General features: G+C 39.5%; 1 protein-coding gene across 1 annotated transcript in view; it reads right to left on the bottom strand.

Moving 5' to 3' along the window:
- Window positions 1-14,913, bottom strand: part of LOC136875368 (dynein beta chain, ciliary) — a 782,313-nt gene that overhangs the window by 678,411 nt on the left and 88,989 nt on the right. The window contains exons 7-9 of the mRNA XM_067148948.2: window positions 11,190-11,287; window positions 5,456-5,591; window positions 4,607-4,891 (exon numbers count right to left, since the gene is read on the bottom strand). Of these exons, the coding sequence (XP_067005049.2) occupies window positions 4,607-4,891; window positions 5,456-5,591; window positions 11,190-11,287 (519 nt within the window). The remainder of the gene's footprint in view (window positions 1-4,606; window positions 4,892-5,455; window positions 5,592-11,189; window positions 11,288-14,913) is intronic.

Genomic DNA, 14,913 nt, shown 5'->3' with positions numbered 1-14,913 from the left:
GTTCAGAGTTGAGACAGGCTTAAGACAGTGTTTTGTCTCCCTTACTCTTCATTATCATCATGGATATAATCCTACATAAAATCAAGGAAAAGATGATGCTATTTTTGCTAGGGGCTTTACGTCGCACCGCACAGATAGGTCTTATGGCGACGATGGGATAGGAAAGGCCTAGGAGTTGGAAGGAAGCGGCCGTGGCCTTAATTAAGGTACAACCCCAGCATTTGCCTGGTGTGAAAATGGGAAACCATGGAAAACCATCTTCAGGGCTGCCGATAGTGGGATTCGAACCTACTATCTCCCGGAAAAGATGATGGACGAGCAAGTAAAGTCTATGCTCTTTGTTGATGACATTGTAGTTTGGGGAGATAATGAAGAGGAAGTACAGACACAAGTTGATTTATGGAATGAGGAGATAAGAAATTTTGGAATGAAGATTAGTACTGTGAAAAGCAAGACTTTGATCATGACAAAAGGTAACAGAAAATCCAGGGGAGTGATAAAAATAGGAAACGAACCTCTTGAAGTAGTGAAAATTTTTAAATATTTGGGCAGCGTGATATCACAAGATGGAAATTTGGATGGAGAAATTGATATACGAATACAGCAGTTTGCATGTTTCTACCAGTGTGTGAGAGACACTGTATGGAACAAAGATGTGCCAGTGAAGTGCAAGAAGGTTTTATACTCATCTTATTATAAACCTATACTGACCTATGCTTCAGCAGCCTGGACATTAACCCTTTGGGGTCCAATGTCGGACTCAGTCCGACATCGTTAATTTTCAGTTCCGCTCCTTTGTCGGACCTAGTCCGACACAACTTTAAGGTTATATATTTCGTATGCTGGAGCAGAAATGGCGCCAAGCTACTGCTATCTGCTGTTCATTCCTTTAAGCTGAATTGTGATTTCTTTGGAGATAGTTCCTCACTGTCACAGCTGTGTTTACTTTCGTTATCAACATGGCGTCCACCAGCCGCGGCATGGAGCCTGATGATATTTATGAACAGTTATGTGACAGTGGCGATATTGACGATGATTTGTTGACGGATTCTGATGGTGACATTAGTATTCCTGAATCTGACTATGATATTTCGAGTGAGGAGGAAAATGACATGGAAGATAGACTTGTGGCTCTCTTCATTGACCTTCTGTAAGGACATTTTTTCTCGGAAACGATTTCTTCAGATATTCTGGGGCTTTCATGTTTCATCCCCTTCACAATCAAGTGCATCAACAATGGTAACGGAGTAAAGTTAGAAGTGTCTTAGAATGTGTAGGGAAGTCATTCTTGGAATTTTATAGGCCAAGTCAGTATCTGTCAGTTGACGAATCTACTGTAAGCTTCAAGGGGCGTGTCCTTTTCAAAATGTACAATCCACGAAAACCAACAAAGTGGGGGATTAGGATATATGTTAATGCTGATGCACTGAATGGGTATGTTTTGTCCATGATTCCTTACTTTGGCTCGTTTACTACGCTAAATTTACTTTTCCCTGGTTTGACATTTGGCAGTAGAATAGTTCTACAGCTGGTGACAGACGTACTTCACGTTACTCAAGCTGTAAGTTATCATTTGTTTACTGATCGATTTTACACTAGTATGGAACTGGCAAGAAAACTCTTGAAAAGGAAAATTCACCTAACTGAGACTGTTGAATCAGAAGGGACTACCACCTCAGCTGAAAGGTAGGAGGCTAAATCTGAAGAAGCATGAAATTCGTGCTCTGTGGAAGGAAGAAAAGTTCATTGTATTTTCGTGGAAAGACAAGCGCACTGTGTCAGTTCTTAGTACATGGCACAACCCATCAATGGTGGAGGTAGTCAGACACAACCGTAATGGGCAAGGAGAAGAAAGAATTTTGAAGCCTGTTGTCATTATAGATTACACAGGCAAAATGCGAGGGGTCGATCGTGCTGATCACTACTGCTCATCTTATGGTTTTGTAGTAAAAGGTCTGAAGTGGTGGAGGAAATTGTACTTCTGGGTGTTGGAGGTAGCTTTGGTGAACAGTTTTCACCTATATAACTTCAGATCAAAAATTAGATGTATGGCTTTTCAGGCGTTTGCTCTATTAACCAGCATTTCATCTTAGGTCTGACACTAGACTCGTCAGAGTGGGATGTGTCAGACCCTACCCACTTATGCTGGGGTGTATGCAGGTGAACTTATCAGAAGCCTCTTATGTGGCACAGTCTGATAACTGCATACGGGAGATAAAACTCCACAATGGAATCAATGCCCGCCTAGCAATTCCAAATTGTAATTCTAAATTCCCATGGAGGGAATTAGATATTTTTCCACCAATAGAGCATATCAAAAATCAGATCAAAAATTAGATGTATGGCAGAAAATAAGCCGGTGTGAATCACAAGACTTTCAGGGACCGAGTTATTATGGGGCTTGTTGGGGACGTTAGGAACAAAAATTCCCTTAAGCGCGGCTGACAGAGCAGCTGTGACGAACAACTTCAACTGAACGGGAAGCTACACATCATAGATGCTCACCAGGACAAAAAAAACCAAGGACTGTGCCGTGTGTTCCGACAGGAAAGTGAAAGGAGGCAGAAAGGAGACATCACTTTTTTGTGAGGCCTGTCAAGGGAACCCAGGACTACACCCGAACAAATGCTTCTGGAAGTACCATACTTTGAAAAAATATTGCTGATAATGTGGTTAACTTGACTGATAATAAATAAATTTGAAGTTCGTATTATTAATGTAAAAATTCAGCTTTATACTTATGTGAGTACTTCCTTCCCATATTTGCCTAATGTCAAATTGGACCTGTGCAGGATGCAGGTGGAAAATCAATTGGGCCCAAAAGGGTTAATTAAGCGGAACCAAAGTAAGATACAAGCAGCTGAAATGAGGTTCTTGAGGAGCATACAGGGAAAGACAAGATGAGATAGAATATGAAATGAGGAAATAAGGAGAAGCGTGGGAGTGTGTAAACTTCAAGAAGAGATTGATACAGCAAAGCTAAAATGGTTTGGACACATGATGAGAATGCCAGGAGCTAGAATACAAAAGAGAACATTCATGGATACAGAGACTGGAAAGAGGCCTAGGGGACGTCCTAGAATGAAATGGAGGAGCTCTGTTGTGGACTGTATTGCAAATAGAGGAGTCGATAGCAATAAAGTACTAGAAGAGGAATGGTGGAAAGTTTGAGTAAGGTGGAGGGCTTTGGTACACTACCCTACCTAGAGAGAATCTGGAAAAGGGAATAGATGAAATGAAGAAGAATGACCATAATTTCCTAATTCATGTGCAAAGCTGCAAAATTTGTGTCTACTAGAGTGTATCGAAGAGTGAATGAATATTTGATGTTTGTACCGAAAAAAGGATCTCCTTTACTAATGTGCACCTCATCTTCTGTCAGTGAGCAGTTACGCAAACAGACTTGTAAAATAGCAATTCCAATCTTTCTTGGAAAAATTGCTTGCCAAACAACAGATCTATCCGAACATGTTAAGCATCTAATTGGAAAACATTTGAGTGAGAAGATAAAGAGTTTAAGCTGTTCACAGCAGATGCAAAGATGGCAAGGGACAAACTTGTAGTCCTCTGAATTTCATAGCAGAAGATTGTAGCACTAATAAATATACATGGTTCTGGCTCAAGTGGCAAGGTTAAGCACAGCAGATGGCAATAATTCATAAGTATTCAATTGTATTGGGACTAAATATGTGATGCATCCTTAACATCTGACAATTAAACACTCCCAATAGCCCTGCTGTGAAGAGGTAACATGCTTACCTCTTACACGGAGGCCCCGATTTTGATTCCCAGCAGGTCAGGGATTTTTACCTGGTTCTGAGGGCTGTTTCAAGGTCCATCCAGACTATATGATTACAATTGAGGAGCTATCTGACAATCAGATAGAGACTCCGGTCTAGAAAGCCAAAAATAATGGCTGAGAAGTTTCATTTAAGCTGACCACATGACACCTTGTAATCTGCAGACCTTCAGGCTGAACAAAAGTCGCTTGGTAGACCATGGCTCTTTGGGGCTGTCATGACATGGGGTGGTAGTGGTAGTGGTGGTGGTGATTATTGTTTTAACAGGAAGTACAACTAGGCAACCATCCTCTATATAACACTAATCAGAGAGAAAAAATGGAAGGGGTCCGACGCTTTGAAAAATGAAGGTATCAGCCAAAGGAAGACAAGGGCCACGAAGGGCGTGAAAATGAAAAACTCCCTAGGCCTCCACACGTAATACCGTCGGGGTCTGAAAAGAACAAGAGTTGACCAAGGGAGGTCGGATAGGATAGATGAAAGTGAGGAGCCTGGCACAAGCAAGTGGAAGCAATGCCAGGACTCAGTTGAGGGTCCCGTGGTCGCCAACCCACGCTCCAAATTTCAGAGCCCCTGAGGCCCCTTTTAATCGCCTCTTACGACAGGCAGGGAATACCGTGGGTGTTATTCTACCGCCCCCACCCACAGGGGGTAATGACATGGGGTTTGGTTTGGTTTCTCAATAGCTGAAAACTGACATTTGAAACATGCATTACGTTTCCTGGCACTTCATCACAGTGACATCATGCAAGCAACTGAGGATTTGTTTTTGAAAAGAAGATAAAAAGAGAAGACAAATTTCTTACCTTGAATGTACTCTCCAGATTGTGACAATCGTCAAATGCTTGGACAAAAATAGCTGCCAACTTGCGATCCAAATCAGTGATCTGCTCTTGAAAGACATGATAATCTTTCGAGAAACTGTCATCTTCTGGATCGAGAGGGTCATAGGTGACAGAAGAAATGACAGCATAGGCCTCGTTAAATTCATGGAAGACCTGTACAACTTTATTGCTGAGTGCTCGACCCTTTAAGCCACCAATTTCCACTTTCTCTAGTTTTAAGAATTCCTGTACAGTAATGAAGAAGCTCTGAAATGCACAACATAGAACATTTAAGTAGATTATGCTCTCATTATAAATTTACTTTGTAAGACATTTAGGTAAACAATTAAATTAATGAAATTTAAAGGAAATAATGGCTACAAATCTGGAGGGTGTAGGAAGCAAAGCTTATGCAGATCCCTTTGTTCCACTGAAGATGGTCATATGACACCCACTCATGTCCTGTAGTTATAGCTTGATGATAACACTCTTATAACTTAAATCAACAACAATGACAAGTGTTATAGTTGTAAGCTTATTTATTTTATCACATCATTATTTCAGGAAGGGATTCAACTGGATGGAGATGTAGTCAAAATTTCAGGCTACCCAACAACTTGGTCTTAATGGAGGACTGCAATAAAGCTTGCAAATGAATGTCTTGGAGCTTGAAAAGAAATATAGCGAGTGATATGAAAATTACCATTTCCAGTATTAAAGAATGTTGTTCCTCTTCCATTATATTTATGTAGAAAACAATCCCATATGTTATTAGAAAGAAATCCTGAAAAAACTTGCACCTTATAGCAGTTCCCTGATCTGTCTACTTACCTGGATAGTTTTGAGGCGTTCCATAAACTGGATCTTGCGTTCAAACACCATTTTGGGATGGAAAGTCCAAAACACAGGTTCTACACCACGGGGGAAGTAGGAAGCTAGATTTTCACGATATTCTTCAAATATGTCTCTATGAAAGAAAATGTAATGTTGATCATTATTATGGGTAAAAATTTAGTTAAAGAAAGCAAAACTTATTTTCATATTCATCCATTGAAATGAAATTGTGAACTGTCCATTACTTTGAAAAGCATCTGAAAAGTCAATTAAGTGTTCAAAGTTTTTTAAAAAAATTTTTTTGCTAGTGGCTTTACAATCAACAAATTAATTTTAAAACCACCTAATCGATACTTTATTTTTTTGCCTTGGGCAAAATTAAAAATACATTAGCACACACAGAACATGTTTCGACCACTTAGTGGTCATCTTTAGCTGTATAAAGATAGTTGAGATTAAAAACATTTGGAGAGTAAGCACATTAAACCTTAAAACTATGTCCCATGGGATCTTAAAAACCATTGCTCTAGAGATCTAAATGTCATATTTTGAGTATGAGCTCCCTGTTTGGATCAGTGGTAGAGTGTCAGCCTCTGGATACAAAAATTGTAGATTCAAACCTGGCAAAGGGAGTTGGAACTTAAAAATAGGTGCAATGAGTATGCTATGAAAATTAGCCTTTTGAAGACTAAATTGATGCAAGCAGGTAAGAAATCCAAGAGAACTGAATGTCAGATTGGTGATACAAAGCTGGAACAGGTAGATAATTTCAAGTATTTAGGATGTGTGTTCTCCCAGGATGGTAATATAGTAAGTGAGATTGAATCAAGTTGCAGTAAAGCAAATGCAGTGTGCTTGCAGTTGCGATCAACAGTATTCTGTAAGAAGGAAGTCAGCTCCCGGATGAAACTATCTTTACATCAGTCTGTTTTCAGAGCTACTTTGTTTTATGGGAGTGAAAAATGGTTGGACTCAGGATATTTCATTCATCAGTTAGAAGTAACAGACATGAAAGTAGTGAGAAATTGCTGGTACAAACAGGTGGGATAAATGGCAGGAGGGTACTTGCAATGAGGAGATAAAGGCTAAGTTAGGAATGAACTCTATGGATGAAGCTTTACGCATAAACTGGCTTTGGGGGTGGGGTCATGTGAGGCGAATGGAGGAAGATAGATTACCTAGGAGAATAATGGACTCTGGTATAGAGGGTAAGAAAAGTAGAGGGAGACCAAGACAACGATGGTTAGACTCAGTTTCTAACGATTTCAAGATAAGAGATATAGAACTAAATGAGGCCACAGCACTATTTGCAAATAGAAGATTGTGGCGACATTTAGTAAATTCACAGAGGCTTGCAGACTGAATGCTGAAAGGCATAACAGTCTATACTGATGTATGTATGTATGTATGTATGTATGTATGTATGTATGTATGTATGTATGCATGTATGTAATGCCCTGGCCCCTTTTGGTGTCAAGAATGTGAGGTATTTAAACAAGAGTTATACTTAAACTAATGAGCAACATTTTTTCCTGAATTAGGATTTCTACAGTAATTTCTGAAAGACTGCATGCACCATCTTAATCTTCAGACTTTTCTATAATTTTCAACATAATATCCATTTCATTATACAGATTTTTTCCATCATTCTGCAAGCTTGTTTCGGTAGAACTCCATTCTAGCAGCATGTAGACATTGGCATATTGCTTTCTGTCTAGTAGAATTGTTCTCACATCTGTTTCTTCACAAAATCAAAACGATGGTAATCTGTTGGTGCCATACCAGGACTGTAGGCAGGTGTGGCAGAACTTCCCAGCCCATTTACCCTATTTCCTCCTTGGTGAAATGAACAAGAAAGAGAGCGAACATTATCAGGTTGGAGGAGGATCCTTTTTCCAGGGGCTTACTGTTCTATCATTATCATTATCTCGCTCTTCAATTGGAATTCTGAAAACAGCTGATGGTGCTAACTCCCTCACCGATGGTAGAGACATCCTGAAGTGCTGGAAGGAACACTTCTCCACTCTTCTAAACCGAAGCTCCACTGCTGCCGATGACTTTCTACAGAATGTGACACAACTTCCCCCTCAACCATGGATGGCGATGCCACCAACTTATCAGGAATTCTGTGTAGCACTTGATAGGCTGAAACCTCGGAAAGCACCTGGACCATACAACATTCCTCTGGAACTAACTCAAGGGGAAGGCTTACGCCTAAAAACGAGGCTCTTCACCCTCATCCTCTCAATTTGGGAAACCCAAAAAGTACCCAGCGATCTCAAAAATGCCAATATCATAATTATTTTCATGAAAGGTGACCGTAGTATATTGTCGTTGCCAGGACAAAACCTCCTATGTGAAATATTTTACCTTAGAATTTTGGCCGGTAAGGTTCTGTCATCTGAGGTGCAATATTGTGTGACAATTGTCAAGGCATTCTCGCATTTCATAATGTATGTGCTGCGGGTCAGTATATCTCCAAAAATATTATCACATAGGAGGTTTCGTCCCGGCAACGACGATATGTGACAACTATCGTGGGATTTCTCTGTTATCCATTGTAGGTAAATTTCTCGCAAGGATCCTGTTTAGCCGCACGCAAGTCATCTCCGAGAGGACTCTACCAGAGTCTCAATGTAGTTTCCGAGACTCCAGAGGTACTGTTGACGTGATCTTTTGTGCAGGGCAATTGCAAGAGAAATGCAGAGAACAGGCAATTGCAAGAGAAATGCAGAGTACAGCAGAAGCCTCTCTATTTTGTGTTTTATGACCTGGAAAAGGCCTTCGATAGTGTTCCAAGACTCACTATGTGGGCAGTTCTGAGACGCTTTGGTTGTCCTGAACATTTTGTGGACCTGGTCCAAGCACTTCATGATGGTATGACTGGACAGATTTTCAATCAAAACAATGTCTCCGAACCATTCCCAATCACACATGGATCGAAGCAGAGTTGTGTACTTGCTCCAACTCTGTTTGCCTTGTATCTGGTAGCCATGCTTGATGAAACAACAGACAACCCCGGCGTAGAGATTAAATACCGCTTTGACGATGGCCTCTTCAACCTGGCCAGACTTCACTCGCGAAGACATACCAGTGTTACTAGAGTAACTGAAATGCAGTATGCTGATGATACCGCATCACCGGCTCTTACACCTGCAAAACTGCAACAGTCAGTCAACAGTTTCAAGGATGCATATGACCCTTTTGGCCTCACCATCAATGCAAAAAAAAAAAACCAAGGTACTTGCTCAACCTGCACCAGGGACTAATATCCCAGAATTTAACATTACCATCTCAAACACCAAACTAGAACAGGTAGATCACTTCACTTACCTTGGGAGTATCTTATCAAAGAGCTATATTTCAGACCAGGATGTGGAAAACAAGCTTCCTGCTGCCCATGTGGCCTTCGGCCGACTATCACATAGAGTCTTCAGGAACAAAAACCTTACAATTTGCACAAAACTAATGGTGTACAAGGATGTAGTCATCTCTACACTTCTCTATGGCTGTGAAACGTGGACCTTATACTGCTGTGACATCAAAAAGTTCGAGCGCTTTCACCAGCAAAAACTATGCTCCATCATGAACATCAAGTGGGAAAACTACGTCTCTAATGATGAAGTTCTCAAGAAAGCATGTGCTAAGAATGTAGAACCATTGGTAATTGCCTCAGATGGGCAGGACATGTACACCATATGAATGACATCAGACTACTGTGCCAGAACCTCTATGGTGAAATTGGCTCTGGTTCAAGACCATGGGGTGCAGCCTGAAGCAGGGACTAATAACCCACAATTTAACATTACCATCTCAAACACCAAACTAGAACAAGAAACACTTGCCAATACGATTTACTTTGGCGGCAAAATGTCTGTGCCTCAGTTCAACACTTCGAACAAGAACGCCGCAGACATGAAGATATTAAGTGACAGGAACACAAACTTTACAAAGGAAAGGATTTATTGAGTCCTCCTATTCAATACATATACTGTATACCCATCTTTAGATGAGTAATTCTAATCAAACATGTTCCAGCTCATTTTGAGCCATCTTCAGTGAAAATGTTAAAAATTACATGACTAATGTTAAAAGAATGTTTACCGGGTGAGTTGGCCGTGCGGATAGGGGCACACGGCTGTTAGCTTGCATCCGGGAGACAGTGGGTTCGAATCCCACTGTCGGCAGCCCTGAAGATGGTTTTCCGTGGTTTCCCATTTTCACACCAGGCAAATGCTGGGGCTGTTCGTTAATTAAGGCCACGGTCGCTTCCTTCCAACTCCTAGGCCTCTCCTATCCCATCGTTGCCATAAGACCTCTCTGTGTCGGTGCGACGTAAAGCCAGTAGCAAAAAAAAAAATATGTTAAAAAACATGATGAGAAAGAGTGTATAAAATCATGAGCAAAATGATGAAGGTAATACAATGTGAGGTAGTAGCAAGGTTAAGAACCTCATAGTCTGAAAGTACAGCATGTGACATTAAAAACAAGTACGAAATTACAAAAATAAAACTTGAGAAACAGTCTACCTTCATTGAGTCACATGTTCGAAAAGTCTAGAAGGCAACAGGAGTACAAAAACCATATTATTAGAAAAAACAATGCCAAGTGTTGATATGACTCGGTAGTGGAAACCGTCAATAAAATCCAAATCTGTAATGGAAAAAATGAATAAGTATATGTGAGAAGCTTGGGCTAATAGATGAAAGATAAACAAAAAGAAAATTTTATACTTATTAAATAAAAAAATTGCCCTCTCAAACGGCCTGACGTTCTCAGATTAGAGGTGCCGCTTCTACTGGTCATGCTTGTAGTTGGCTCAGCTGGGTTTGCGAGGATAGGGGAAGAAGTGAAAGGAGTGGGGGAGGGAGGCACTAAGCCAGTGGGGAGAGAGGGATGGAGGGGTGGTGTTGAGTTGGAGAGCTGGAAGAGAGGTTCATTTTTATTATGGAATTGTTGACAAACAAATGGAATGAACATTTCGAGTAAAATGTTCTTTTTTTAAAATTATTATTATTATAAGAGGGATTTCTAATTTGATCAATATTAATGTGGATATTCTCAAGGATGTTAAGCAAGGTGCCCTTTTGCGTGCAATGGAGGATCTTAAGATCTTGATCAATTGTTGAGTATTAGTGACCAGATCATAAAGAATCTGGTCACTAATAGCTGAAAAATGATTATATTTAAAGAAATACAAATGGATTTTGATGAACTGAAAATTACTACAGAGCAAACTGAAAATAGAGAAGAGAAGAAGATTATAAACAACAAATATACAAAACTATCACTTAAAACATCAAAATGTAAGTAGTATGTTATATCAGCAGAAGAACGAGCTGCAAGATCGTCTAGAATGAAGAAGTTTTTGGAAAAGAAGAAATTATCAAATGTTAAAAAATTAACCTTTTTTTAATGTACTTACTTTTTGAAGATTTCACTGTATACGGTTGAATTTGGTGCTCCAATGTGGGTGTAAATAAATAAATAAATAAATAAATAAATAAATAAATAAATAAATAAATAAATAAATAAATAAGAGCACTGTGATGTTCAACGTACCTTCTTACAAAATGGAGGCCCGTTTGACTGATACAGCTGGAATTACAGGATTGACATTCTAATTTATAAACTCTAGAGTTCAAATATCTCTTATGATGATGATGATGATGATTACTCAGTGTAACACTCAATTTATAAAACATTTTATCAAATTAAACATATGAGGTACCTGAAGAGTTGTAGTCCACTGATGCAGTTTCCTACTCGAATAAGAGACTCGTCAACTTCTCCTTGGAATATTGAGCCAGGATCCAGGAACTTGGAGGACTGATAACAGAAGAGATAAGGCTATAATCACAAGTAGTGAGATACTTGTTGCTTGTTGTTTAAAGGGGCCTAACATCCAGGTCATTGGCCCAGTAGTGAGATAAGAATATTTCCATGAAAATCTATCACTGAAGTGGTAAATAAAGCAAAAGAAAAAGTGTTACCGAAATTCATTGTTTAGTATGCCGGAAATTGAAGGACGTCAGGCAAATTTACTATCTACTATATCATTCATTAAATTTGAAATCAATGTAAGTCAATTCCAGAATGTTAATTTATTTCTTAATTATATAATTAATTTCTCTTCACAAATCAGATTCAAAGCATTATGCCTTTGTGTGGAATGGTACAAACATGAAATATGCAAAATAGAGTTACATTTGATACATACTGTACTGCACTTCTTTGAGCAATGGTTTCAATGAAACTGCCTTTTTTTTTTTTTCGATAGTGTAAGAGTCAATTGAAAGATCCGTCACATGCTACTCCACTCTGTCAAAATGTGCATCCACTTTCCGTTTCTTAGATGGCCTTCCTTTGGCAGAAATCATTTTATTGGATGTTAAAATAGATGCAAGAACACTTCTTTTAAAACCCAAATGGTCATGTTTTCCACCATCTTTCTGAAAGAGTTACCAAGCATTTTGTTCTGCTAAATCTGTGTGTGCTGACACCCTGTTTTGTAGGTAAACAGAAAATATGTACACATATGTATTCAGACTGAGTTTCATGTACATTTTCTATCAATGAGGGAACATGTGAAATGCTAAGTGACACCCCTGATCGGAACTATGAACCTGGAAGACGGTCAAGTGACTTCATGTATGACATCTCCAACAGAAGAGAACATTATTATGTCAAGTGCTTCAGAGTCAGGAACTTCATTCTCTTTGAACAAACCCAACCAAATCCTATGGCGCAACAGCCCAGAAGGGCCATGGCTCACCAAGCGACTGCTGTTCAGCCCAGAGCCTGCAGATTACGAGGTGTCGTGTGGTCGGCACGACAAATCCTCCTGGCCATTATTCTTGGCTTTCTAGACCAGAACCGCAATTTCACCATCAGATAGCTCCTCTATTGCAATCACATAGGCTGAGTGGACCTCAAACCAGCCCTCAGATAAGTAAAAATCCCCGACCTGGCCAGGAATTGAACCAGGACCTCTGGGTAAGAGGCTGGGATGTTATCCCTACACCACAAGGCAGGCTCAATCTCTTTGAGAATCCCTAATAGTTCATCCAGAGTAAGAGTCCTCTTGAAACAAAAGAAACTGTATTTCTCTAACATCCTTCAGGCAATAATTACATGAGCAAAAACTGATGAAGCCCATACTTAAAACAACATCTCTAGCATAGTATCAAACTATGTTTTGAGTGATCTATGTAAATAATAGACAACCTTCTACAATGACATCAGTCAGTTCTTCCATTGCAAAAACACTGCTTCATTGTGAATGTTATTTCACTTCAGACACACAACTGCATTGTAATGAAGCTGATTGACAACCAATGAGAGGTTACCAATAGTCCTGCAAACAAAGTAATTCACACCACAAACTTGTTGTGTTCATTGCTAGGTGGTGTTGAAATCATACTACCCACTCATCCTTCTGGAATGATGTCACGGTTATCTGGGTTAAGTAGTACTTTTCACTCATGCTTAATGAAAAAATCAAGAATGAAGAACAATTGAAATCTAGGCAATAAAAACAAGAAAGTCAATTCAATAAACACTTAAACTGCAAAAAATGAAGTGAGGAAAGTATAATTTCAAGTTTTCTGTAATGACAAATATGAGACTTCTTCTTCTTTTCTTCATGGGGCCTCTAAATATTAGTTCCTAATTAGCGTCGACCTCTAAGATCTTTTACTACCATGTTTTTCCTTCATTCCCACCTAGATATACCTGCTCCCTTCACAAAGCTGCAGGTTGTTCTTATTGGGTCTTCTTGGATTTTTTCCCTCTCTTCACCTGGTAGTCATAGAGTGGAGAGTCTGATTCTACCCAGCGCCTCACATTCGAAAAGTATGTGTTCAGCTGATTGCTCTGCTTCATTGCATTTCCTACATATGTTGTCTCTTATTACTCCAATTCTATGTAGGTGTTTTTTTCAGATGGCAGTGTCCTGTCAACAGTCCTACTACCCATCTTATATTTTCTCTGCTGAGTTTCAACAGTTCTTTAGTAAGCTTCTTGTTTGGTCCTATTATCAATTCCTTTGCAAGCCTACATCCTGGAGTATTTTTCCAGTTTTCCATTTGTTCCTTTTGTATCCATTTTCCTATGTAGTATCAGGCTTGTCCATAGGAAATCTCGCATACAGGTTCTGGACCTACAGAATGAGCTTCTGCCTCTTTCCTGGCCAGTTTATCTGCCTTTTCATTTCCTTCTATACTTGCATGCCCTGGTACCCATATTATTTTGACAATGTTGTACTTTGAGAGCTTCAGGAGAAGTGAGTGGCAATACCAAACATTTCTGGATATTATCCCAACTGCCTCTAGTGCCTTAATGGCCGCTTGGCTGTCTGTAAAAATAAAAATGTTCTTATTCCTATAGTTCATTTTCAGATTTTTTTCAAGACATGTTGTGATAGCTATCATTTCAGTTTGAAAGTCTGTAGTGTGTCTGCCCAGGCTCATCTGGATTGATCTCTCAAGTCTTCCCCCGTTGATCCCTCCTCCTGTGCCATCCACAGTCTTTTAGCCATCAGTCCACCACACTATATCTTCTTTATCAGTATTCCACTTGTTGATATCCCAGTCTTCTTTTTTTATTATCTGGGTCTCAAACAGTTTTTCAAAGTTGTACTTTGGTATCATATGATCAGAAGGCATGTGCAGAACTTCCTCTGTTATTACTCTGTTAATTTTGCACTGTCCTAGATTGGGTCTTTGAGCATTCCAGCACTCTGATTGTGCCAATCTATATGAACTCATTCTAGCCTGTCCTTTTATGAAATTTATGAAATTTCCTTGACTTACTTTCTGCCACCAGATGATTGCAGCATAGGCCATCAATGGTCTAATGATCATTTTGTATATCCACATTACCATTGATGGTCATAGGCCCCATGTCTTCCCAATGGCTCTTTTTACATGCATACAGCAAGTTCTTGGCCCGGGTTATGTTCCTTTCTATATGTGGATTCCAGGTTGGATTTTTATCTAACACTACACCTAGATGCAGTGCCTGTTCTTCCATATACATATATCTTGCCAAAAGAGCTTCAGTGATCTCTTTCCCTCTAATTTTCTCCTTCTTGTAAAAGGGACCAGAGTTATCTTGTTTGGGTTCATGCTGGCTGAGCTGGTGACAAGAATGACACGATCTTGCCACGTACAACACAAGGAGACATTCTATCAACTTCATTTCCTCAGTTGATATCATTCTTCCGTCTAAAAAGTTAGTATTTCATGAGTCTCCCATTCAACCAACATCAAGACAGTGGCCAACACCACACCTCGAACACTTTTGAACTATTGTTGATCTACCTATCCTTATTATTCACTTATTCTCTAAACTATTACAGCATAAAAATTACATCCCCAATCAACAATAGCCCATTTTATAAAATAGCATGAAATAAGGGCTTGGCTACAATATAACTCACAGCCCTTTCAATT

This window comes from Anabrus simplex, chromosome 1, assembly GCF_040414725.1.
Source record: "Anabrus simplex isolate iqAnaSimp1 chromosome 1, ASM4041472v1, whole genome shotgun sequence".
NCBI lineage: Eukaryota > Metazoa > Arthropoda > Insecta > Orthoptera > Tettigoniidae > Anabrus > Anabrus simplex.
Note: the sequence above shows the minus strand (reverse complement) of the source record. Positions and strands in the feature narration are given on the sequence as shown.